Consider the following 27081-nt stretch of genomic DNA (forward strand, 5'->3'; position numbering starts at 1 on the left):
AACGTCCTCCCCAGAAGTGCAGAAGCATTTCCAGGCTTATTTCCATCCTCTCAGGTGTGAGCTGTGTGCAGGTTCAGTCCTGTCTCAGCACATATATATATATTCATAGCACACCTGCCTCTCTGCCTATGAATGTGTATGCTCGTACGCATGCACTCACACAAACTGTAGGTGGCACTTTGAGAATTAGCAAAGACACTGCCGTAGCCTGTGTACGGCCTGGCTCTTCCCACGCTGAGCCAGAGGGAAGGAAGAACAAAAAGTCTATCAGTCACTAGTGAGGATGGCAGAGAGGAGAGCAAAGGAGCCCTGGAAAAAATACCCCACTCCTTCCTCACGTTTGTGACGGTGAATGTGGCATTCAGCTGCTGACAGCCCCTTTGGGAGAGATGTGCCAATACCCTGTACTTTTCTTTACAGTATGTTTTACTTATCTGCCTTAGAGGAGGAGGTCTGCTGTACTATCACCCCAGGAGTTCAGCCCGATAAGAAAGTTAAGCGACCAGAGGAGAAACAGCCTGCTCCAAAGGATTTTATCATTGTTTAGTACAGAGTGAGCGAGTGCCAGACACAGATTATGCATTTACAGAGCTCCCGGCCCTGACCTGCCTAAATTGTCAGGAGAGAAATTCAAGCCACACTGTGATCAATTTGCTGTCAGTCAGCAATTGGGAACTGAAGGGCAACCCTGGATCGATCTGTTCGCAGAGCACTGTCCTTATTTCAGAGATTACCTTGCTTCTGCTGTGCTGTATTAACACTTCAGGCACCGGGCATTAGAGAGCTCCACGTCCTCTGTGTGTGCATGTGTGTATTGCCTGGGCATGATGTCTTATGGAGGAGTGGACGAATTTTGCACGAAACTTTCTATATGTATGCTTAATGTTGCCCTGTAAGACATGGAAATTAGACTGTTGAGTTGTGTCACAGGCTCTACAACACACAGCAGGTCTCTTTTATTCTGGACAACATGAACCTAGATTTGGGGAGATTTTTCTGCACTTGCTGTGAAGAGCTGGATGACCCTGGAAGGAGCATCCCTGGGGTGCGATATTAGAGGGTGATAATGGAGAAGGGTTTGCTGTGGTTCACGTAAACTGTGAGACGTCAAGAAATGTTTCTCAGATCTGCTGAAATGGCACTGCCTGAAAACTTGGAAGGTTTCTGGCCCTTCCAGCATCCAAGAGAGGAAGGGTAGGCACCTGGGAATGTCACCATTCGTGTTACAAAAAGGACTAAACGTCTGATAAGTCTGTAAGAGTGGGACCATGATGGGGGGGCAGTTTTGATTGTTTGTGTTTTGAAAAATGTTTCTCTGTTGCTTCCTGGAGATGGCCCCAAGCTGCAGGGTTTTAGTGTGTCTCACTTCATGGTGTGGACCCCAACAGCACTTGAAAACCCATCCATGGAGGAAAATGCCTTTTCATGGGCATGAGGGGTGTTATCAGTTTCTTGCAACAAGATTTAGCAGCCAAAAAGATAGAAGCGGAGTGGGACTGCATAGCCTCCCCTGTAACCCACTGGCAAATGCTCTAAGAGACATGCCCAAAGGGATATGCCCAGAGTTAGGGGAGCTCAGCAAGGGCAACCCCAGTGCAGGGAACGTCTTCAGCCTCCAGTGCCAGGTAACCAGTGCTTGTTCTCATCATTTGGACTCTGGATTAGGACCCAGTGCCAATTCCCTTTCTACCACTAACCACTGGGCAAATTATTTCTGTTCGCCCTCCCACACTGTGTTTAGGCTGAGATCTCCTTTATATGCTGCCTGCTGCAAGCTTGGATGGAGCTTTCAGGATCAGCAGATGGGCTGCTTTTTGTCTATGGCTATAGCCAAAGCTATTCCCTTGTTTATCATCCACCCAGGAGCTGGGTGTGTCTGGAGCTCTTTGCTTAGGGAAATGAGAGGGAAGTATGTATAATGCGGCCTCTACTTTAAAGGCTTTGTTTTTCTTTTCATTTTATTTCAAATGGATGCCTTGAAGAAGCCATTTTGTTAACTGTTGCTGTGTTTTAAGTGAATTTGCAGGACTACCCAGGGCCTTGTATGAGGACGATCCCAGGTAAATCTGTATTCCCTTGTCTAAGAAGGTTGAATTTCAAAAAAATAGAGACTGATACACCCCTGGCATCATGGTTTCTTCCCATCCCATTGTATCAATACTTCTCTGAAATTTCCTAATCATAATAAAACCCCCCAGCTGTGTAAAATCCACAGCTTGATTTCTCTTTTTTCCCCCTCCTCTCTCCCCCACTGAACTCCCTTGAGTATGACATCAGCTTAAGCACTGTTCATTTAGGATCTTCAGCTTTCAATGCCAGATTACAATGGAGCTACTGAAGTGTGCTTTGTTAGCTTTGATTATGTTCAATATGGTGTAGCACAACAGCTGGAATAATTGAGATAATCTCTCTGCTTATGTGGGGGGCAAAGTGATGCTGAAGTAGGGGAAAAAACTATTAGGAAGCAGTACTGGCAATACAGGAATTAGGGACCTGTAGTGCCGAGGCAATTCACTAGCCAGGAGGTTTCAGCAGTTTTTTGGGAGTACTTGCACTAGGGGGATCTGGTCTGCTTGTTACGGGAGTGTTGTGGAAGATGTGTCTTCATAAGACTGTGTTTGTCTGAGGCCGATTTTTCCCATATGCAAAGTGAGACCAATATTCTTGGCTGTCCTGAGAGGGTGTTTTGAGGCATAATCTACTGTAGTGGTGACTTTCACACTGAAGATTCCCAAGGTGCTTTGAGCAAATTCTGTCCCCAATCCTGTTCATTTAATAAGGTCAGCTGAAGGTCACAGTGATGGCAGCTCTGAGCAGCCACTCCTTGAAGCTGGCAGAGGACACAACTTCCCCAAAAAGCACTGTGAGATCTGCTCCGTGCACAAGGCCCTGTGACCCTCGAGAGCACTCTGCAGGAGTAGCCTTTTTTGACTATTTGCACTGCTTTGCTTTAATGAAAAGCACTTGTATGAGTTTGGAAGAAGTTGAAGACTATCCAGGTTTGCTCTGCTTTAGGTGCAAAAGCTGTCTGAAAAACCAGCCAGGAAACAGCGGATTCTGCTCTTAGCTTAGACTTGCAGTGGGTTTGGTTGCCGTTCCTTCCTTCCAGGACAGAACATCTGTGAGGCTAGTCTAAGATTTATAGAGGGGAAGATAATAAGTGATAAGCTTAGTGATAACCATAGGGGCTGCACAGAGTCTCGCAAATGAACAGCGATGTATATACTTCAGCACTCTGTTCAGCAAGATGTTACCCAGGAACCATGTGCAGCCGCGTTTGGTTCCACGTATCCTGGTAATTAGTAGTTGTGTTGTAGAGCTAGCCCACTTGCAGCAGTTACCCTCCATTTCCAGCATTTGTCAGAGGCTCTTTAAGCAGAGATAGATTGCCTTTTTGTTTTCCTCCTCTGTCACTTTGCTGTCCTTCCGTTCTCTACCAAAAGTGATGTCTCTGTTTTGCAGGTGTCTGAAGCTCCAAATTAGACTCTGGATCTCAGGTAACTCCTCAGAGGCAGTCGCAGATGTTTATGACAAAAATACCAGTCTGAAAAGAAAGCCAAGGAGCCTGTTTTGGATGCTGCGTGCACATAACTATGTGGTTATTACAAAAACCCCAACATGCCATGGTAAACTTTACTTAACAGACTACTTAATCCCTAAAAATGTTAACCTCCAGGTTTTTATTTACTGAGCTGGTGCTTTATGATGCCATTGTCTAATTTAAATGTATTCATTTCTTCTCCAAGTGCCACTGCTAAGCATTTTACTGATGTAGAGCAAGAAAACTGGATGGGATTTTTTTCTTTCAGAGTAAACTTGGGAGACAGATGGTGTTCAGATGGTACAGATGTGACAGCTTCCATTGCATTCTTTATGGAGCCTTTCTTGCCAGCCAAGCACTTTTGTTTTCAAATGACAAAGTTGTAATTTTCACAGGCACCATAGAAAAAAAGGCAGCAGTGCAGGAGGAAGGAGACTTAGATTTGCACATCTACAGCAGTGAGGGTGTTTGCTTCCAAAAACAGCTGGAGGTGACTTGAGCCCAGTTCTTGTTGTCTCTCAAGCTCGAGCCATTGCATATAGAGCAGCAGTTTGGATAGTCCTAATCCTTCCCTCTTTCTACTGTTAAAGTAGTTTCTTGGAGCTTTCCAAAAGACACCGATGGTTTACTCTTTTTTTACAGATGGGGAAATTGAGGCGCAGATAAGGAATCTGAGCTGCACAGCATGAAGCAGAGGGAGGTCTGGGAATAGGGCCCAGCTTGCCTTGGTCTCAAGCCAATGCAGCAGGCACTAGACCAAACCACTCTGCTAAGGGTGGGTGGGAGAGGCTGGTGTAAGGGCAGGCAGACCTGGTGGTGGTGGTGGAAGTAAACTGTCTAAGCCAGATGGCACTTTATTCTGCTATTCAAACCCTTGCAGGCTGGGCAGGTTCCGAAGAACAGATTTGTCAGTAATGTATTTTTCCCTTGTACAGCTCAAGAGCTTGAAACAATGAAAGAACTGCTGTTTCATTCGATGTCATTAATATGCTATTGATTTACCATGGAGAGAAACAGCAATGCTGTTTTATGTGGAGGATAACTAACCATGTGAAATATAGTGTGTCGAGTTATCACATAGGTGAAGAGCTCAGCAGAAGGTATGTAGTTCAACTCCTTCGTGATGGAACGCCTTATGGGCAGTCTTACTGTGATATTATTGTGCACCTTAGATAGGGCCATCCCAGGAGACGGGTTGGAGCTTTTGTCTTAGAAAGTGCTTGAGACTTCTCATTTTATTGAGGATGCTTTCCATTGTTAGCTAGTCATCTGCCTCTACCATGAAAAGCCCTGAGAAACAATGACCAAGGCCAGGTCTGGCTCTGTCCCATTTATTAGGAGTCATTCACCTGTCATTAGCCAGTGCTTTCAGCAGTGTAAAGTTAGAAGATGAAACGATGGCTGTCCTGAAACCCACAGGACTTGTGCCACCTGGGCTGGAATTTCAGTCCAAATCAAACACTGGAGTTCTCTGAAATGTTGCAAAATGTGAAATTTTGGCCACAAGCTCCTTCACAGAATCACAGAATGGTTGAGGTTGGAAGGCACCTCTGGAGATCATCTAGTCCAACTCCCCTGCTCAAGCAGGGTCACCTAGAGCATGTTGTACAGGATTGCATCCAGGCGCGTTTTGAATATCTCCAGAGAAGGAGACTCCACCACCTCTCGGGGCAACCTGTTCCAGTGCTCTGTCACCCTCACAGTGAAGAAGATTTTCCTCATGTTCAGATGGAAGCGTCTGTGTTTCAGTTTGTGCCCGCTGCCTCGCGTACTGTCGCTCGGCACCACTGAAAAGAGTCTGGTCCCATCCTCTTGACACCCTCCCTTTAGATATTTGTATACATTGGTAAGATCCTCTCTCAGCCTTCTCTTCTCCAGGCTGAACATGCCAAGCTCTCTCAGCCTTTCCTCATAAGAGAGATGCTCCAGTCCCCTAATCATCTTAGTAGCCCTTCGCTGGACTTGCTCCAGTAGTGCCACATCCCTCTTGTACTGGGGAGCCCAGAACTGGACACAGTACTCCAGATGTGGCCTCACCAGGGCTGAGTAGAGGGGGAGGATCACCTCCCTCGACCTGCTGGCAACACTCTTCCTGATGCACCCCAGGATACCACTGGCCTTCTTGGCCACAGGAACACATTGCTGGCTCATAGTTAGCTTGTTGTCCACCAGCACTCCCAGGTCCTTCTCCGCCGAGCTGCTTTCCAGCAGGTCAACCCCCAACCTGTACTGGTGCATGGGGTTATTCCTCCCCAGGTGCAGGACCCTGCACTTGCCTTTGTTGAACTTCATGAGGTTCCTCTCTGCCCACCTCTCCAGCCTGTCCAGGTCTCTCTGAATGGCAGCACAGCCTTATGGGGTATCAGCCACTCCTTCCACTTTGGAATAAAAAGAATATTTAGTAAGGGGCTCTAGAAGCCAATTTTTCTTCCTAGAAAGACAGCCAAGTCTCTGCTGCCTGTGTTGGATACTCAAGGCCACTCTCAGACCTAGACTTGCTCCCAGCTCTAACGTCATCCTGGAAGCACAGGTGTGCTTGAAACAGGGTCCCTGGCGCACCCAGAACAGAGCTGAGCACAGCTGGCAGCTTGGCACAGTGTCACTGCAAGGTTTAGGCAGTTTATTTGCTGTCATCAAGACTGGGACAGGCTGTCAGCAGGCTGCCTTCATGCATTTCCCTCTGCAGACTGCCTGCAACAGTGCTGTGTGGACCTGTGGCCAGGGGACCTGGGAGTGTGCCATGGTCCTGGCTATCACTGGGGTGGTTAGTTAGGAACAGTATTGGAAATACTCAAAGCAGCCATCTGTGGTGAGATGACCCTGCCTCTGTGTATCTGTCGTAGCTGTAAAGCTTTAAAGTGCTTGTCTTAATGGGTTATTGTTAATCCTCATTTCTGACACCAGTCATCAGAGAAAGGAAGGTTTAGTCTGGTTCAGAGCAAAAGGCCAACCTAGGACTTAGAGTCTCTCTTTAATCTGACGGAGGCCAGAAATCTTCCACGGTCTCCTGATCTTGAGGCTGTTCTGTCTGTTGGGAGAACAGGAAGCACTGAGGACATGGTTTGATACTATGGATCAGATAGCAGCAGACCAGGTGTCTTCCTCACTGCTGGCCCTGTTTTTTCATTCCTTCCCTTGTGCAAGTGTTGGCTCTTGGCTGCCCCTGTGGTGAGACTGTTCAGGGGCTAAACTATCGAATCATTTTCTTCTGTTTTAGTGCCTTGAATCAGCCCTGAACTGGGGTCAGATGAGCACCAGCATGAGCACAAGTGACACCTTATACCCCTTTTTGGCAGCAGCTGATTGCTAAATCAGTTTAGCTGAATCCATGGCACAGAGACAAACTCTTGTCTGGTTTTGGGCCCAACCTGACATCAAATCCATGGGTAGTTGGTGCAGAGATATGGCCATGAATTCACTCTTCAGTCTGAAAGGAGATGATCTGCCTGCAGTAAATGAGAGACCAATTTTGTTCATGACTCTTTCTGACAGTGCAGTCTTTCTTGCAAATTGTTTTGCTGTCAAGTGCCTACAGTTTCAATTCATGCAACTTCTAACATTTTTTTACTTCTAACATTTTACATCTAACTATTTTGTTGATTATCAGTTTAATTGCAAGGGGGCCATTGCCATGCTATCTGACTACAAAGTGCCAATTTAAGTGTCTATAACCCTGACAGTGCAATGCTTGTATTCCCAGGCCCAAATCCCTCTGCCTCATGCAGGCATGCTGTGTCAAACTAGATAAGTGGGTAAATGCTAAGAAATTTAGCAATTTAGTACACATGCAAAGCTGCCAACTGGCAAGAATTGTCTGAGTGGTAAAATGAAACATTTTGAGTTACAGAACAAAATGTCCGTGCTGGGGTACTGAAATACATGTATTTAATGTACTTTTACTGAGGTTTAGTGGAAAACCAGGATGAAATCTATTTAAACACATCCTTGCTTCATGTAACATTGCTGTAGTCCAAGTCATTGCTCAGCATATCACAAAAGATGATATTACCCAGCTTTTGTTTAATATCAATTCCTTTTCTGCTTCAAATAATAATAAGCATTTTTCAAAAAATGGATTTTGCTTAGACAAAAGCAAAATAAAGTTAACAGACATCAGAGTTCTTTCTTGGGAAATCTACTGTGAGGCAGAAAAAATATAATGAAAGTAATTAGAAATGAATGCTGATAATTTGTTTACTGGAATAGTTAGAAATGGCCAAATCCTATTTTATCTGTATCATCATGGGTAGGATTTTTGGAAGAGATTTTCCATGTTCCCAGCAGCAAGGCTCTAAGTTTCCAAAGAGGGTGTGGGAAGCACAAGGTGTTCTGCATTGCAGAGGAGAGGAGGGCTCATGCTGGGGTTTGGAAATGAGTGGCCACCGTTTGGGAAGGGAAGTTTGGCCAGAGGGCACACGTTTGGCCCAGACTCCTGTCTCAGTGTCAGCCCACTGCCTGTGTTGCATCATGTGGTGATGGTGGTGGAAGTCACCATGGCACTGACTGTGCCCTCCTGTTTATCAGGCATAAATCAGAAAAACATTCAGTTTATCACATGGCTGTTAGAAAATAAATCCTGTAGAGGAATCAAGGAAAGGTGTGACAGAACTGACATTTAATTTACCTTCCTCAGTCAGGTCAAAGAGGAAGGCAAAAGGCAGGATGAGGTGCTGTAAAGAGCCTTTGGCTCTGTCGGAAGCCTTGAGCCTGTGGAGGAAGCTCTTTCCCTCAGACTGGCTGCCAGCTGATGCTTCGGCTTGAGGAGAGGTGAGTGCAAAATGAGACCTCTCGGTGGGGCCCGTGTACAATTTGTGCTGTGCGAATGGGAGAGAGGGGACAGAGGAAGCTCCCCTCCTGGGTGTTGCAGCCAGCCAACGCTTTTAGGGCACATGATGCCATGCTGCAGGTGTTGATGTGGCAGATGTTGATGTGGCACACGCTGTGGCAGCTGGGGACCACAGCCATGTGCTTTTGGCCACCATCTGTCACCGCCTCAGGTGCCCCCACTGCTGCAGGTGGGCTGTAGGGCCCAATCCCATCCTCGGACCTTACATGAAGGGCAGGGGGAGCTGCTCTTTGGGGGAAAGCCATGCCTTTGAGACATGGATGTGCCCAGACTTCAGATCTGAACACCTTGGAGAAATAGTGGGTGTTACTCCTGCTCCTGGGTCTTGAGTCACTGCATCTGGCTTCAGGCCCACTGGACTAGTGTTGACACAGAGTCAGTAGCTGTAGAGGTGGGGCTGAACATGATGAGCAGTGGCAGGGCTCAGGCAGTCAGCTATTTGACTTCACTAACCTTGTGCACGTGGAGGGCCATGCTTCTGGGGGACTTACTGAAGCAACCATCACTGGGTCTGCTTCAAAGCCTACTAAAGGCAAAGGGGAGGCCCCCAGTGATTTCATTGGGGAATATCATCAGAGAGCTCACTATGGAGCTGCTGGCGATAAAGAAATCTCGTTCTTGCAGGGAGCTGCATCCCAAAGCAACAAAGTATATATGTGCTTAACAAACTCAAGCTCAGTTCCTTTCAGAAACAAAATAAATTGTTTCCATGACTGCCTAGATTCTAAATTAACAGAACAAACAGTCATTTAAAATGAATGATTTCAAGTCAGAGGAATACAAATCAGAGATAGTATTTCTTCTCACTGGAAGAATACTGTTGCGTCAAAAAATATTGCCTAGATTTTCAATCGTCCAGAAACTGGGCAAAAGATCTTCATTATCATGCTGTCCACACACAGTAAAACAAGCTCTGGCTCCACATGTAACATGTGCCTTAACACGTAACAAGGACTGCCAGCTACTGTGGTTCACATCTTTATTGGCTTGTGTGCAGTTGGAGCCAGGAGAGTTTTGCTCCAGTATTCACTGAGGTGAACTGTTTCTCTGCTCTGCTAAGTGCTGCAGGGCTCCCTGCCGCTGCAGCAGAAGATGGCTATCAGGTACTGCCAGGTTGGGGATGCAGAGGGGCACAAGGATGCAAGGACCAGACAGAGAGGGACTAGACAACTTTAGGCAAAAAAAATTAATGAAAAGCCATTTGGAGACCGTCCTAAATCTCTGCCATGCTTCTGACCTTCACTGTCAATATTGTCACTGTCATTGACCTGATGCCTCTGTGTCCCGTCATGCCTGGTGGCTACTCTGCCTTCCCTGCCCCATTTGTTCCCCTCACTTCCCCTTGCTACACCTGCATCCTCTCCTGAACCACACTCTGTCTTTTCTGCCATCATCTCCAGCCGTCTTTTCTTTCACTCGGGCCAAAAACCATTTTTCATAGAAGTGGGTTGATAGGTGATGCTGGGTTATAGCGCTTCTGAAGGGGTATCAGTGCAGGCAGGCTAGCTGTTTGGAGCATATTTATAAGAGGCAATTTTAGATGTGTGTTGAGTGTATTATTCAAAATGGAGCTCATAATTTGATACAGACAGTTGGAAGAGTAGGTACCAAATTCCAGTTGTGCAAATAAAAAAGTCTGAAGCCTTAACTCTTTAGGTCCGATTCAGACTGCCGCAATGGCAACAGGAGTCTTTTCACTACTTCCAGTGTGTTTTTGATGCGATCCTTATTGAATAAACAATCAAGAAATGAACATTTATAGAAGCTGATTACCTGGTCTCCAGCCTCTTGATGAACTGTCTACTACATTAGGTAAATACAATTTGGCACGTGAAACTCCAGGCGATTGGAACAGCGCTGCCATAACTTGGGTACCTTTGATCAAGCCCATCTATGACTTCTGGTTGTAAGACACTTGTCTGTGTTATGCAAGAGGTAAGACTCCATGATTTACAAGTGTTCTTTCTGCCCTGAATAATCTGCTGTAAGTTCTCTCTCACATGAACTCTGAACAGCTGCAAGTGGTTGCATCAGCTGTCAAATCCTCCCCATAACCCCTCAGCCTTTCCGTGACCTAACAGGGCTCCAAGATTCTCACAATGATGCCCTAAGATGATCCAGAGGATCCTGTCTATTTTAACTGCACAGCTGTTTATTATTCTGTCCTGGAGCAGTAAAGCTATCAATTGTCCAGAAGGAGAACATTTCAAAGCACACTAAACAGCAAATAATCCTCTGCTCAGGATATTAAAATATCACAAACCACAAATTTCCCAGTGTTATGACTTTATAGCTGGCATCTCTGTATTTTAGCGCTTGGGGACCATGAGCTGAGTAGCAGAGTTTGATACCCTGCTCTGTAACCAAGGAGGTGCCTTGCTCAGTCAACCTAGGCTAAGCAGGGAAAGGTAGCCTTGTGCAGTCTGCGTCCAGGTAGGGATTGCTTTTCCAGACCCCTACTCATCAATATATCAGCTTATAATCAAGCTGGCTGTGCTCTGTTTTAATGGTACATCCTCTTCACAGCACCCATCTGGGGTAGTGGGATTCAGTACTGGTGGATGTGCCACGTGGAGGCTTGGCCTGTACGTCTGGCAGGGAGCACTGTGTGAAAGTGGGTGTTTGTCGCCAATCCCTGCCTCATTTTGGGTCCTATCTGCTTTTTGGACCGTGGAACTATTCCCCTAGTTGCATGCTCACAGTATGCCTTTTCCCTCACTGTAGCCTCAAAAGCAGTTGTTAAGATGCTGATTAGGTCAGGGTCTAAGACAGCCTGTTTGTAAGATGCTTTTTACTCTGTTGTCATCAGAGGCTCCTGCAGAGTCAAATCCACCCCAACATTACATGTACTGGTAAAAGGGGTGTTACTGGGAGGGAATAAGGCTATAGTCACACCTACATAGAAAGACATACAGGTTTGCACACTCTCCCTCCCAGAAGAAAAAGCTAGGTTTATGGTTTCTTTGTCCTTCTCAGTCCTTCACCCAGCAGAAAAATGCTAGTCACCCTGTTAGCTGAAATCCTACAGATGTGGAATAGAGGATCTTCCCTATGTTAAAATGAGTGATATCATCCAGCCTTAAGGGAGAAATTTTAGAGAAAAAGGAAGATAAAGTCTAGCACTGCCCTGTGGAAGGAAATTGTATTTGGCTTGGGAGATGGGAAAAGTGGCACATAGCAAATATAAGGTCTGAATTTACCCCAAGAGTCTTTATGTTATTTCCTGTGATCCTCTGACACTGTCCAATCATTGTCTATCCATGAAAGTGATGGTCAAGATTTGAGAAAAGGTACAATTTATCAGTATCTGCAGAAGCATCTACAAAATCCAGATGGGAAAATGACCTTGGCTCCTGCAGTTGAAGAGAAAATGAGGCTTGGGCTAGATTAATTCCAAGGGATGCACGTTGATTTCATTGGCGGTGCCCTAAGGGTGAATTTGATTCTTGATTCCTTAATATTTTCAAAGTAAAGCAAAATCCAGGTAGGAAGCCATATGGAACTGATTTCTTCCTTTTTTGACCAGTTGTTTTAGTGCAAGCTGCCATGACTTAAAGCTTAATCCTGTAGTTCTGTTTGCCAAAGAAAAGGTGCAGCATTCACCTGTAACAAGCTCACACTGCCTTTGGAAAGATTTCACAACTTCACTGATGAGCTTGTCTTTCTATTTAAAGTACCTCCGGCTTTGATTTTCATGAGTGCATCCATTCGATCTCTCTCTGAAGCCACCACCTGCTGGTATGTTTGCAGAAGCTTTTCCCAAGGAACATATCTCTGAATAGAAAAAATGATTTTACTGAATTAATAATAGATGGTCTCAAACTGCAACAGTCAAAGCTTGATTTCTACAGGGATATGGACTCCAAGCTTTGGGCATGTCTAGGACTAGGGTTATAGTGCTACTTGATAATCACATATATCTGATTTTTAAACTTTCCAGCTACCATTTTATAAAAGGTGTATTTCTGGTTATAGAGGGTGTGAAATGCTGCAATAGTCTAGTGGTTGTGTTTGGAGAGTCAAGAAAAATGAGGTGACCATAGGGTTTAAAAACTGGATTCAGTTGTATAGGGCTAATATGCACGGGGAAATCCAGAAATGGAGAATTTGCCCAGAGCTTCATTGGTGGCTAATGCAGGTCTCTGAATCACCATGGGGAGTTTTCCTTGCACAGAACTCTGGTTCCACACATGGGCTGCACAGTCTGAATTCAGATTTAGGCTCCTATGCTGCAGCACAACGACCCCACTTGGAACATCACCTGGACTTGTTGGTGAAGGGCAAGCCTTCTTGTGCCCTAAGTGTGACCTTGTGAAAATTCATTACATTCTCATGCAAAAAGTACTTATCTGAGGTTAGAGTGAACTTCTGTAGATTTAGCACTAAGCAGGGAATCACAGGAGTACCCTTTTATTTATGAGAGGGTGAAAGTCTCCTGCTTCCACACCAGAAAGCAATGTTTTCTAAGTGTGTTGCTCCCTATTAATTCTGCTTTCCATTCTGTCTGGTATCAGGAAGCACAGAAAATAGTGGAAATTAAAAATGAAAATAACACAAAGTTAAACACACCTCTTTTTGATCTTCAAATTGAGTTACTGCCAGGCAATGATACATCTCTGAATTTGTGCTATCTGCCCTGGATCGCCTCTCTGTTTAACCGTGAATTGAGTGGAGCTATTTCACTTGCCAGCCAGCTTGTGCGGTAAGTTGGAAAATGAAATTAATAAGAAACAACGTGAGAGTCAGATCTTATAAGTGACCTCTCCCAAGGCACAGCAGAATAGGAAGCTATTTGTCTTTGCAGGGTCCTGTTATTATAGTATCAGACCACTTTGTAAGCCAAAACGTAGTGATCCTCGTAACAGCCCTGTCACAGGACTGACTAGCAGCTGTCGGGGACATTGGGCACCTTGCACATAAGCACAGGCTGGCTGCAGCCATGAACACCGGCATGGGAGGGCTACGTGCCTGTGTCTCAGGTTTTGGGATATCGTCTATGGGGGCCTGCACAGACCAGGGTCCTCAGAAGCAGCATTGCCCAGGACAGACTGAGCCTTGCCTTTTTTCTTTCCTATGTCCCTGGAAGTGGGTGTTTGATGGACCTCTGTCGTGCCGAGGGTAGGACTCTGCAAGGAGCCCCTTCTGGGTTGGGGCACTTGTTTTGGGATCATGCTGCCGCCCCAGCAGGAGCTGCTCTGCCTGGTTTGGCCTGGGCTGCCCCAAGGACTCAGGAGGGCCAGCACTGCCTCCCAGCGGGGGCTTTGACCCCTGAGAAAGGAAAGCATCGCTGCATGTAGGAGTCAAGCCAAGAGCTGGTTATAGAGGTTTAAATGTCTCCAGTTTAGGGACACATGTTCCTCACTGAACATGACCCTGAAGGCTCCTCTCCCAGGCATTCATGAGAGACTGAGAAATGACAGACCGGCCCCAGGTCTTGTGGTTCGGCCCTGCAGCATGATGGGGCACCGGAGCAGGTTTGCAAGGTGTCCATGCTCAGCAAAGTGTCCTTAACCTCATGGGTGACCATGGCTGAATATCTGTCCCCTGGTTCTTCCTTTCACCTCCTGTGGTCTCATTTTAGTGTGATTCTTCAAAGAACCTGTCTTTTCTCTGAGATGCAGTAATAATTTCCTTGTTGAGAGCAGCAGTACTTGGGTTTCCAGCACATCACAGTAAATGTGGGTGCATTTTGAGCCATAGTGGAAACTGTCAAGTTATTTTATGTATTAACCCTTTTCATTCCCCTTTAGGAATTCACAGAAACAAACTGCAGCTGCTGCCGCCCTCCCTAGGTTGGGATGCAGTCACTGGCACTAGAATGGAGCCACCGATGATTGCTTTTCTTCTCGCAATTTTTCTCAGAGCTCAAGGAATTAAATGCACTAAAGCCTTAATTTCTGAAAGACAGTAAGTCTGACATACTTTGACCTCCACAGTGTCATTTAGTTTGACTGTCTGGCCAACAGTTTCCTCCTCCCCTGTGCTCCCCCTTCTTTTTTTGTACTAGGCAATGAGAAAGAGAGGTAGTAAACAGCTACCTAAAATGCAGATTAGCACACAAGGTTAACACAGCAGAAGTGCACTGCTTTCTTCTACCAACTCTGCTCAGTATTTAAACTGAGATATTGAGTTCCCATGGGGAAAATTGTACTAGAATAGAAAAAGGTACAGCATGTAGCTATTATTGGGGCAGTGATTGTAATGAGCATGGAAAATGGAACAATATATAACCCATTCTTAATAGACTCTTGGGAGGGTTATCCTCTGCTTTGCCTCAGATCCCATAACCAGACACTTTTTTTTTTAATTGGTAATTATTTTTTCTTTTTGGAAAGCCCAGATTCATTTGTATTATTCAGTAAACATTAATGGCATTTCCTAAAGATGAATTATCTCCATGCCTGCATCAGCATGTGGTACTAATGAAACAATCCCCTTCTCTCTTTTCTAGCAGCTGTTGGACCACAGTTTCTGGCCTTTCCAGAAAGCTATGAAAGGTCAAATTTTCCTGCCCTGATCCTGCAGCTGCCTCAGATGGGGAATGCTCTGGAGCCCTCTCCTCAGGGCAGAAGTGCAGTGCGTGTTCCTTGCACCTTTCACAGTGCTCCCTGGTATTCACACCAGTGAGATGAGCCCTGGAGTCATGCCAGCCTAGACCTCTGCTGCTGCAGAGAAGGTACCCAAAGCCCAGGAGGGAGGCAGGTGGGAAGGGGTCCAGCTTTCTGTGCACTCGGCAGTGAGTTTTGCAAGTGTCATGAAAAGAAACGCTCTGTCCTGAAATGGTAGTTACTTTTAGCTTTAACTTTGTGGCCACTTCAGTGGGCAGCAGTGCTTTGCTACTACACTTCCTTCAGCAGCTACTAGAATGAGCTACTCTTTTGAGATGTGGTTATACATAAATCCGATGCTAAAAATGTATCAGCTGGGCTATGGGGGGGTTTTGTCGTTAATCAAGGTGTCTAGCAAAAACAGCGAGTGTAACACACAAGGTTTACTCCCTGCTGGTGAGGAGGATGTCAGCTTTGCTTCCTCTTACTCCATGGAAACAGTCTTCAGTCATCCTGAAGGCTGAAGCATTGGCTGTGGGATAGGGAAGAGGTGAATGCCATGGAAACAACTTCACTGAGGACATCCCATCATGTTTAGTTTGATTTTACTCATAGGTGCTTGCAGTGGGTCATCCCACAGCAGCAACACAGATGTTGTTCTAGTTTTGGGAGAGGAATCTGGACCTGCACACACTCACTCGCACCTTTTCTCATTGCCCTTTTTCCCCCTTGATGCAGCTTAATGTACAAACTCCACCTTCGTTTGCTTCAGCCTTGCACAGGGCAGTGTGGAAATGATGTCTTACCAGGGAGGGTTCACACTCATGGTGCACAATTAGTGCAGTTTTGAAGACATAGAGATGTAAAAAGTGAGGCCTGTGACAGCTTAGAGGACTGCGTAGGGATCTATCAGCCAGACCCTATCTGAGAGCCAACAAAAAATGTTGGTGACAGGCAACTTTCATAAAGCTGCTTTGTTGAATGTCAGCTTCTCTTTACAGTGTATTGTCACTGGTGCCAGCCCTGACACTTGAGGCACAGACTTGTTATCACACTGTGGCATGCTTTTCTTCCTGGTATTTTTCTACATTTTTTTTCCCGTAAATTCCTGATGTGCCAAATGAGCTATGTTAGCAGGTTTTGCCCTTAATGCTTTGGTGAGAGGGCTGTGTTGCATAGCATGTACTGGAAGAACAGTGCAGCCGTTAAAAATTAAAAGCCAGTCAAGGGTGAAGCAAAATGAATCCTTTAAGTGTAACCATATTTCTGTGAAGTGCTTTCTGCTGTTGGGCTTGTAGTGCCCAAGTTCTTCCATTCAGTCAAAAATCATGGCAAAATATGTTATTCTGGGGGTAAAGACGTGCTGTAGATTCAGCAGAGTTAGCTACTATGAGCTAGCTGAGATGAAAAAAACAAAACAAAACAAAAAAACCCCCTTCTTTTATCATTTACATTTCTTGGCCATTTTCTGTGCTAGATGTTCTCCCAATGCCATGCCAGCATTGCTAGAAGGGGAACGCTAGTGTCACACATAAGCTAGACAAGGGCTGTAGTTGCTATAACGTTAAATTGTGTCATAAATCTCCATTAAAAAAAGTTGTTAAGTATGTGGTAGAGAAAGGGAAAAAGAAATGTCAGTCATCAGGACTTTGATGTTGGGAAATAATAGCTAAAAGCAATGAAGAGACTGTAGGAGCCTCCAAAGCAGGAAAAAAACCTGTGTGTACTCCCCTTTTCACTGCAGATTGGGAAGCATCAGGTGGATATCCAACAAAATCCACACCACCTCCTTGAGAGCTGGCCTGGCAAGAAAGCTTGCAAGGTGCTTGAGGCAGAAATACATGGAGCGCCACTTGGTACCTGCAAGCCACATGCTTCCCCAGACTATTCCAGGCACATGAAGGGCATACGGCCGTCCCCAGGCACCTAGAGCTGAGCTCCACTCGGGAAGCCCTGTGGATGGGTGCCCAGTGCCAAGCAGTACCCCCCCCCCCGGCTGGGGGCTGGGACAGCGTGACACAGTGTGGAGCTATGCCACGGAGCCGTACTGGTTTGGCCTGTCCTGATGTGAGGAGTCAGTCACTTCATTACACTGCGAGCTGATTTTTTTGCAGCTTCTTTAGAGGTCAAGAAGCACACAGTGTTTCCTAAGGTGCGAGAGCATTTTAGCATGGCTTATGCCACCATACGGGGCTCACGGTTTGCCAGGGCAAGAAGGCAGTGAGGAACCCCAGCACTTAGAGCAGATGGCAGAAGACCTGCTCTCCGGTCCCTCTGTGGTAGCACAGGCCTGGGTGTGAGCGGGACTAATGAGCTTTCGGTACAGGCCAGCTCAGCGAGTGCCACACAAAGGTGATTGATTGATTGATTAACTGAAACATGGTGGACCAAAGGAGCAGATTATTCTGACGTTTAGGACTGAACGCTGCATTCCTAGGGAGTCTAGTGGTGAGTTGGCAAAAGAAAAATATCAAGGCAAAGGTCCAGTGTGTCAAGTGGTAAGTGAGACGCACAACAGAAGAACTAGCACGTGGCAGCACGGGAGCTGTTGCTGCTCACTGCTTCCTGGGGCCTTTGGCAAATTGCGTCCTGTGCACAAGGTCACAACAGTCTCCCATGCTAGATCTGCCTTCGTTGCCCTTGGCAAGTGACCCAGAGCTGAGGCCTGTGGTATCACAGTGCCATGAACGCCTGTCGTCTGCAGTAGGTGGTGGGCTTTCCCTTGCAACCTCAAGGCGGGTGGCTAAGAAAGGCCATGCCAAGCAAGGCCTGGCTCCATGCCCCAGGAAAAATGCTGGGGACACAGGCAGAGGCAAACGGTGGATCTCTAAGGTGTTACAGAGTCCGGGAGGCCCTTTCCAGCCCCCCCCCCCCCCAATCCCTGGATTTTAAGCCATGGCTATAGGGTTAAATGCCTAAAGCAGGTCAGCCAGGACTGCTGTGAGCCCAGGGGCTCTTGGCTTTCAAACAGAGCACCTGAAACTCAAATCGCTTGCTCCCCACCTCATGCGCTGTTGCCGAGGCACCCATCTCCAGCTGGGACGTCTCCTCCTCCTGCGAGCTGCTCTGCCGTCAGCGCCTGCCTCCAGGCCTGGGTGCAGCAGTGGGGCGGGGGGGGGGGTCTTGGCTCAGCCTCCCGTGGGGCCCGGGTGCTTGGTGTATTGGTTACTTTAGGGACCTGCTAACCCAATGTAATGGGTCTTGAGGCCCCCTTTCTTTGAACGCCACATCTCCCCAGAAAGTAAACAGCCCCCCCCCCCCAACCCCCAGTTTAATTTGGGATTCTCTCTAGTTTGTCAGTGAGCTGCAATGTAGAGAATGACTTGTATCAGGTAAGGCTGGGGGCAGGGGGGATGGAGGGAGTGGGGGCATGTTCCCAAGCTGAAAATGTATTAGTGAGCTGGCACCAGCGTTGTAGGACTGGGTGCTCTGAGCAGGGAAGGAATAAGCCAATCCTACATGACTGGCAGCCCCAGAAAGCCTTGCTGCCAAGCCGCAGTGTGCCCTTGAAAGCTAACATTCGGTGTTGTTGATGGACATGGTGCTTTGATGTTGCCCACGCAGGCACTGGTGCCCTCTCTGTCCATACAGCACAGCTGGGCTGCTGCCTGTGCGTAGGTGGGGAGCTCAGTGAAGCATTAGCCAGCAGAGCCATGATAAGAGGCTCTTTATTTCAAGGTTTCAGCTTTTCAAAACACAAAATGGACATGCTTGAAATTCATTCCTTCATGCTGATCCTGGGAGTCTTCCATAACCTTGAAACTTGGCGCTCTCGGCTTTTGCTCTTGCTCTGCACCCTTACAGAAATGATCACCAAGACCTGCCACACACCCAGTCACTCGGGAGTGCACCGAGGGGGCTGGAAGGCGCCGAGTCCTCACCCTGTTCTCAGAGGATTGCGACCAACCCCCTCCTGCTCATTGACCTCCAGCAGCCAGAGCAGTTTAGTGCTGTCTGCAGTCGCAGACCAGCTGAGGCACTGGCAGTGACAGCAAAGAAACCCCAAGAATTAAGGTGGTATTTTGCATTTTGTACATTTTGTGTGTGTGTGTGTCCATAATTTACAGTCATCACTCCTGGCACATAACGCCAAGGCTTTGGGCTCTTTCCCCTTGTCTCATGGGCAGTTCAGACCTGTTACCGTACTTCTGTCTAGGCCCTTGGGCATTTGCTGACTCACTCTGCTTTTCGCTGCGCATAGAGGAGACCTAACAGTGGCCTGAACAGCGTGACCTTCCCAGGCGCCTCAGCTTCGGCAGCGGCTGTTTTTACTACAGCATCTGTGTAACATCTGACTTTTTTGCTGCTCCAGTCTGCAGGCCTTGGGTGCAGAAAGAGGTGAGAGACTGAAGTAACATGCATGGGACAAGAAATGCTCTTTGCCCCTCCCTGTTTGCAGCACTGCTTGCAGGAGCAAAGGTAAGTTGTTGCTTCACCGACCGCCCCCCCCCCCAAAAAAAACAACAACAACAAAAAAAAAACGCAAGGCGAGAATGAGCAAGACAGAGCCAGGGAAAGTCCTTTGCCAACCTCTGCTAATGCCTTCACTGCTGCGGGTGGGCTCAGTGCTTAGCGCACCGCTGTCTTCCTCTCCTTTCCCTCGTGGCCGTTTGAATTCATGACCTCTACAGCCCTTCGCCACATCTGCCCCCTTGGCTCTTGCCCTGGCTCAGCGCCAGGCTGGCTGCGGTGGCAGCGTGTGCCATGCCACACGCGGGGCGTGACGGAAGCAATATGCTGGGGCGTCTCCCAGGGAAGCCAAGGAGGGTTGTTCTTGGCACCTGCGCGTGGGTCACAAGGGAAAAGCACAGTTCACGCTCTCCTGTGTAATTTGGAGAGTGAAACACAGCCGCACCCAGGTCACCTCAGCTTTTCAGGGATTTTCTTCCCATAACAGGCTCAACTGGGCTGAGGCTTTGGCTTAGAGGGGTTTGTAGCTTAAGGTTTGAACATGTGTAAAATGAGATGAACGTGGAGCCTTAACACGTATAGAGAGCTTGGTTGCAAGAAGGAAAAAGCAGTATCTTCGCTCTGTCTCAATTGCACACGCACACACACACACACACACACACTCCCTCACTCACTCTCACTCCCCCGTATCTACCCCTCTTCTGCACACCCCATCATCTACTCCTTCCCCACACCCATCTTCTCATTTAAATCCATGCCACCCCCTCATATAGCACATGCCTCATCATTGCCATGTAACAGCAAGTATTTCAGTAGCGTTACTTCCTCCATTTCATATTTTAAAGCAAAAAGCCTTCCCTCCATCCCTTTATCTTCTAATGCTCCCCTAATAAATATAATCATTTCATCCTGGGAGACCTGAAAACCCATTTCTGAAACTCCCCTGGCAACTAATCCAGTAAAACAAGCCTATAAATATAAATAATTATGATAAAAAGGCATAAAATGCCAGACTTGGGTCAAACATACTCGCATAGTGACACTAGCAACAAATAACTACACGATGTTTGAATGTAGATGGAAAAAACTCAATACAGAGTAGCTAGTTTGTTGCCCATAACTGTCAGACTCCTAATTCGGACAGGCCATATTTTATTGATAGGAGAGCAAACACAGTCATAATCCATCCCTACCTTTCCTGCTTTGTGAAAAATTCCATCCATCCCCAGGGAAGCAGGAATGGAAAAAACAGTAGTGTGAACGTGAGGTGAAAGTATAAGACAGAAAGCACAGTCCCCGTCTTTGCAACACACTTGTTTCTTGCACATCATATGCTAAGTTCAATTTTCCAAAAGCTTTGTTTTATTTTTAAAGGTAACATCTTTATTATTATTATTATATTTATTAGTTATTATTATTATTATGCAGAGATGAGATTTTTTTTCCCCCTTTGATCACAGAGCAAACAGTTTGCTTTTGAAAATGTTAATGGAGTCCTGATTTAAAACTTTTTTTTTCACTTTTTTGTTTGTTTTTTTTGTTTGTTTTCTAAAACGTTGAAACAGGCAAGATCTGTGGTTCGATGTCTTCATCCTACACAAAGAAAGATTCTTGAGTTCGGACTCCTAGCCACTACCGGTAGGTCCTGCCTTGCTCCGTTTGTCGTGGTCTCAGTGTGGTTTCGCCAGGTGGGGTGGGTAGGTGGGTGGGAGGGGAGCAGTTGGACGAAGGGAGGGTATTTGTCAGCTATGTCGAGTCTTGGTTAACAACTTTGCCTCCATTCATGGTTGGTGTCCCTGAACTTTTCCTTGAGCGTCCTTGTTTTTCTCCAATTTCATGCAGCGATGGCTCTCTGTACATGCACACTGCAAACAGAAAAGATACCAATCAACAGCCCTGCAGTCACAGAGCTTTTTGACCACAATGAGTTATTTCTTTGTACGTGAGGCTAAAATCCCCCCTGCCAGTGCACACACTTAAAAAACGTCAGTGACCCAGCGGTGGATCCTGTTGTCATGCAGAGCGCCTGCCTTTGCTGCCAGTCAGATTCCCCTTCTGTATCTGTACCCTTCCAAAGGCACAGATAGAAACAGGGGATCTCTGCTTCGTTGGTGTTCTGTGCTTTATTGTTTTTTAATGATATATTTATGTATATAAAATAATCATTCCAGTTCACAGCACAGTGTATTGTCTCAAGATGCTGGTATCAGCTAATAACAGATCCAAAAATTACCCGGTCACCAATCCTTAATGTCTAACAAGAAGCTCTTGAGAATCTTGAATCAAAACTACTCTTGCATCTGAGCCATCCAAGCCTTCTGGGTGTTAAGCTCTGGATCTGGAAATGGTGACTCCAGCCCATTTTGGCTTCTTCAGCCAAGAGCTGACATCTGTTCTCAGCACCTCTGATTCTTCCTGTAAATCGACAGACAGACAGACAGGGCCAAACCCATGAGCAGACACATGCGTTGAGTGACAGCAAGCCAGGAGCCATCACAGCTCAGCATGGTCACCTGGAAGCACCTGAGAACAAGGTGGACAGAGGGCACCTTCTCTCCTAACACTGGCTAAGCAATGTGTGCCTCTAAAAATGTATTTGCTGGGGCACAAAGAGCCTGAGAAGGCAGTGTCTGTCCAAGACATGGCAAATTCCCATGTCCTGTGTTGCATAAAACATTTACCTAACTAGCCATGTGGACTATTTCCTAACGGCTGTCCGTGTGAGGTGCACCAGATAAGGAGCACGTGCTGAGGGAGGGCTCAGCATCTCATACCAAAGGGAGTAGCTCTGATGATCTCACTGCAAATGTGGTGGGGTGTATATGTGATTGAACTATTGAGGCATTTCAAGGGCAGACACATCAGAGATGAGAACTTGAGACAGGTCCAGACTGCAAATCTCTTGCCTGGATCTTAGGAAAAATTAGGATGGAAAGAAAAGATTGTGTACTGCTTCATTTTGTAAAGCTGTCATGTCACCAGCCACTGCATAGAGCTCAAACAAGGGCCCATCATGTTTTAGTTCTGGGTAATCAACAACAACAAAATTTCAAAATATATCTGAAGAAATGAAAAAAATACCCCATCTTCACAGAGGCAATGTGAGTGCTTATATTTATAACCTTCCCCGATTTGCAAATAAATCCTGCCAATTAGATCCAGGCTGCAAATGACATTATTGCTCAGCATTTTACTCCTAGCTAGATAAACAGTTATAGCAATGTGCAACAATACAGGACAGAGATAAAGTGCAGCCAACTGTGTATTAATAGGAAGGATATTGCATTGAATATATGAGCAGTGAAAAAATATTATTTTTCCCATAGAGCATCTTTCATCCAAGGCACTCAAAGCACTTTAAACATACACATTAGCTGGGCCTCCCAAAGTCTGTGAGGTAGGTACTGCTCCGTAAGCTATTACTGCTACCAGAGCCATGCTTTGATAGAAATGAGAAAACAGAGAGACTAAATGAGTTGTCCCATGTGTCTGGGCCAGAATGAGGATTGCCGGGACTGCCCATGAGCTGCCCAGATTAGCTCTGAATGCTGCAAGCAAAGTGTAGAGCACAGTGGCAACAGAAGGAAAAGGGCTCTCACATCCCCGCTCAGCTGCTCAGCTGCCCCCCGCGCTTCGGGAGGTGTCACTCAACAACCTTGTGATAATGTATTTGCCTGTTGCAGCAAAGTGCCTATCAGCGCTACACCCTTAAGTCTGCTGAGACTCCTTGGCAGAGAGTTGGAAATGGCCTAATGTTGAAGACTAAAAGCTTAAAGAAGAGTATGAAAAAGGTTAACAAGTGAGGAAAACTTGTGCTCATGTTCCCTTGTGATTTCTTAGCCTAAGTCCCGCAGCTTTTTGATGTCACTGAGGTTTCTGAGGTTGCACATCATTTCTGTGATAGACCTTAATCGCTAATGGTGATGTCTGCAGTGCAGAGTTGGGCATTTGTGCAGGTGTTTCCCCAGGGCTCCCACCATTGCATACCCAAAGTCTGCCTCAAGTTCAGCATTGCCTTCAACCTGACCTCTATGGGCCCAGGTTGGAGCCGTGGGAGCGAGCTGGGTGAGTTATTTTCCCCAGGCAGCTGCATGTTTTAAGCTCATCTCACCAGTACCTATCCCCAATTCCCCTGTAAACCCAGAAGGACAAAGGAAAAAAAAAGAGAAATTTAAGCCACAGTTAGGGTTTTGGGAACAATACTAGCTTAGGAAGCCCCCACTCCCACTGCTACTTCATGGCGCCTAGTTCACAGTGGCAGCACATGGGTGGTGGGGCACAAGAGCTTCCACAGTCCATACTCCGGGCATGTGGGAAACTAAGGCATTGCTTAGTGCAGCAAGAGAGGGAGAAGCAGTGGTCTGGAGGCAATGTGCAAGTCCATAGGAGAGGGTGCAGGAACTCTGGTATGGCAGATCTTTGCAGTGCACCTGCAACTTCACCAAGCTGAGCTACATGCTTAAACACAAGGGCTGAAAATGAGCCAAGTTTGCAGTGGCAGTACCCCTGTGTGTTTCCATTTCTCAGCTGGCTGTTGCTCCCTGCCTCTCACCATGGCATTTGGGCAAAAACACTGAATTGCTAACAAGGCCCACAGAGTACTGAATATAAATCAAGCTACTGAAGTAAACAACTTTTGCAGCTAAAGCTTAAGCAAACCCTGTACCAAACAATCAAATAGGTCAGGAATTAGAAGTTTATCTTCCAGTCTAGTGAACGATACAAGTATTGACAAGGGGCACGGCTGGAGGCAGCTGAGATTGGGCTTTTCAGACAGACCTGTCAAAGCATCAGCACAAGACAGACCATGCCAGAAAATCTATAGCAGCATGGGACAAGTGTATTTTCAGTACTTAGGCACACCTACAGTATCAGAGTATGCAGTATTTATATGGTGTCACACACTGGATATTCTGCCTGGATATTCTCCTACACAAAATGGTTGTGTGCATGTGCGGAGTTATGCCTGGACTCTGCAGAGGTTACAAACCTGTGCACACCAAGACACCCATGTGCATGTGTGCACACAGACATGTGTGTGTATGCACAGACAGAAGCATCCGCACGGAGTTTTTAAGGACAGTGTGACATGTTGTGCAACACAAGGTCTTGGATTTCAGTTTGTGCTGAGGAAGCTTGACTGTGACTCACGCACAGGGATGGCAGTCACGGACCGAGGGGTGGGGGAGGCGATCTGTTTGTAAATGGACCAGTGTGAAGACCCAGCAGATTTTTCCCAGCATTAAGCCAAACGCTTTCTTTTTCAGGATGACCTGCGCTCACTGACAGGTCTGTTTGGGGGTCCCTGAGTGTGTGTGTGTGTGTGTGTGTGTGTGTGGAAATACACTATGCCTGTCAACTGCCTTGAGGTAAACTAGCAGCAGTGTGACAGTCAGCATGCCCAGATGCTTGGGAGGTCTGCTTCTACATACACAGCACACGGCGGCTTTGGAAGGATGAGCAAACTTGGCTAGAACAAGAGTCCCCTCCCTGCTTTTCCCACACACCCACACCCACACACCAAGCCAAATACAGCCCGTACTGTCTGTAAACCAAGCTAATGCTTTGGAGCTTCAATCAGATAATCAGCTCTCATGTCCCAGATTCTAATCAACACATACATATTCATGCTTTAATTGGAATGTGCCATTAGCGTTATCTGCTGTACAGCCACGGGCGTAAATGGAAGGGGGCGAGCGGGAGCAGAGCTGTGCCCATGACTGCATCTTGTGGCTTTCAGTTCTCTGCTTGCCTGCTATCCAGGAGTGCCTAACATTCGCACGTACAAACACACACATTTGGGAGCAGTTGGGCAGAAAGAGGCCTGGGGGTACAAGCAAGTGAGAAGGGGAAGGGGGGAGCATCTTTCCCAAATGCCAAGGCATGGCAGGGACTGCCTGTCACCTGGGAGCAGTTGTATCTCCTGCCTATGCGCTGGCACAGGATCCCAGCTTCACATCTGCTTCCCAAGCATGGCACTGGCATGCCACCCACATGGGCCTGATCCAGGTGAGCGACTCTGCATCCACCGCAGTGATGAAACCGAAATTACCCTTTGCTCTCTCCCTGGGCCTTAGGGACTGGCTGAGTTTGGGAAACACGCACCATTTGGTGTCCTGATCCTAGCATTTCTCACTTGGCATCGTTACAAACTGACAAGGTTCAGCAGAGGCAAAAAAACTCTATTTCTCTCTAGAATATGGAACAAAGCTTATGAGAGGACATTGCATGTATCCCATCCATCCTGCTTCACTCCTGCCTTTCCCTGCCTTACATGCCAGGGAATTGCAAGCAACCAAATTTTACCAAGTTGCCATTTTGGAGGTCGGCAGGTTGTCAGCCCTGCAGGATGGCGTCAGCCCTGGTCCCACTGTGCAGCGGTGTCTGGGAAAGGCTCAGCACACACCCTCTAGCAGGCAGCCCAGGACACAAGCCTGTTTCCCGTGATAGATGCCACAGCTTGGGGTGTCAGTGGCGGGAGGCAATGGCTGCTGCATTAGCTAATGCTTCAGTGGAGAGAATTAATTGTCTAAGCAGCAGCTAGGGGCAGAAGGGAGCGAGTGATTATGCACCCTTGTTTTCTGCCTCTAATTATTCTGTTCTAAACCCAATCCCAGCTGATGCATTTCAGAGCCATTTGAGCTTGCATCTATCTGGCGGCTAAATGTGCAGGATGCTGCCAGATGGAATCACACTTGGTTCAGGTGAGAAACAGAGCATAGTATGACAAAAAGCCAAGGAAATGCATGGTTAAAATACATTGCATTTGATGTCGAATAACATGATTAGGAGTTTTGATAGATGAACAAGTGAGTTAGTGTAGGAAAGACAACACATCAAAGCCTGTCCCCTGCAAGACAGACCCATAAGAAGAGCTGTGCTTAACAAAAGACTGATAAAGAGTTTTTTTTTTTTTTTTTAAAAAAAAGAACCCTGCTTAACACTTTGTATGGATAAAGGTAATACTTACAAAGCATTTTCAATAGGCCTACCACATCTTCCTACTCAGTAGTGTCTTTGAACTTCTTTGCAACATCTGAGGCCTCTGCTTTAGTAAATCTGGGATGTTGTTACTACAGGGAAATACACTGGGAAAAATCTAGGGGCTGCCATGCTGTTCCCTGCACTCTAATACCCATCAGTGGTAGTAAGTGGAACAGACTAGTCATTACCAGGGCACCTTCACATAGGATATCATCCCAAGTCATGGGGGCTGAAGCACCATGAATTTGGACTTAGGGGGCAGCTCTGCTGACTAGGATGGGGGAAGACTTGTTTTCCACTTTCTGTGGCTGGATTACCAACCCCAAATACATTCTGGTCTGGGTCGGATGAGAAGTGAAATGTAGCTGTTTTAGAGAAAGCAAATCTGGAAACGATGTCTTCAAGGAGAAGCAAATATAAACAACAGAGCACATCCACAGTAAACATCTGATATAATTCTTATTGCAGTGAATGGAAAAATCTCCCATTGTTTGAGCTGGGTATAGCTGTTTAAAAGAACAACAGGCGCCATGGATGGTAGTGTTTGTCCACCACTAATCACTACAGACAGTTAAAGAGACTGAAATTGCTTTAAAAGATTGCTTGGTATCCAAGTGACAATTATACTCAAGCAAATTTGTTGTGCAGTCTGGTCCAATCTATATGTCTGCACTTTAAAGGCTCATTTAGCTCGAATGATCAGTGATCAGAAATAAAATACCAAAATAAATGTGTTGCGTATGTGTGTTTTT

General features: G+C 46.6%; 1 protein-coding gene across 3 annotated transcripts in view; it reads right to left on the reverse strand.

Moving 5' to 3' along the window:
* Window positions 1-20451: 20451 nt before the first annotated feature.
* The window catches only part of FGF12 (fibroblast growth factor 12), a 247446-nt gene continuing 240816 nt past the window's right edge, over window positions 20452-27081 (reverse strand). For all 3 annotated transcript variants that reach the window (XM_067301797.1, XM_067301795.1, XM_013955411.2), the window contains exon 5: window positions 20452-21210. In XM_067301797.1, the coding sequence (XP_067157898.1) occupies window positions 21092-21210 (119 nt within the window). In that variant the 3' untranslated portion in view covers window positions 20452-21091. The remainder of the gene's footprint in view (window positions 21211-27081) is intronic.

This window comes from Apteryx mantelli, chromosome 9 (genome assembly GCF_036417845.1).
Source record: "Apteryx mantelli isolate bAptMan1 chromosome 9, bAptMan1.hap1, whole genome shotgun sequence".
Lineage (NCBI taxonomy): Eukaryota > Metazoa > Chordata > Aves > Apterygiformes > Apterygidae > Apteryx > Apteryx mantelli.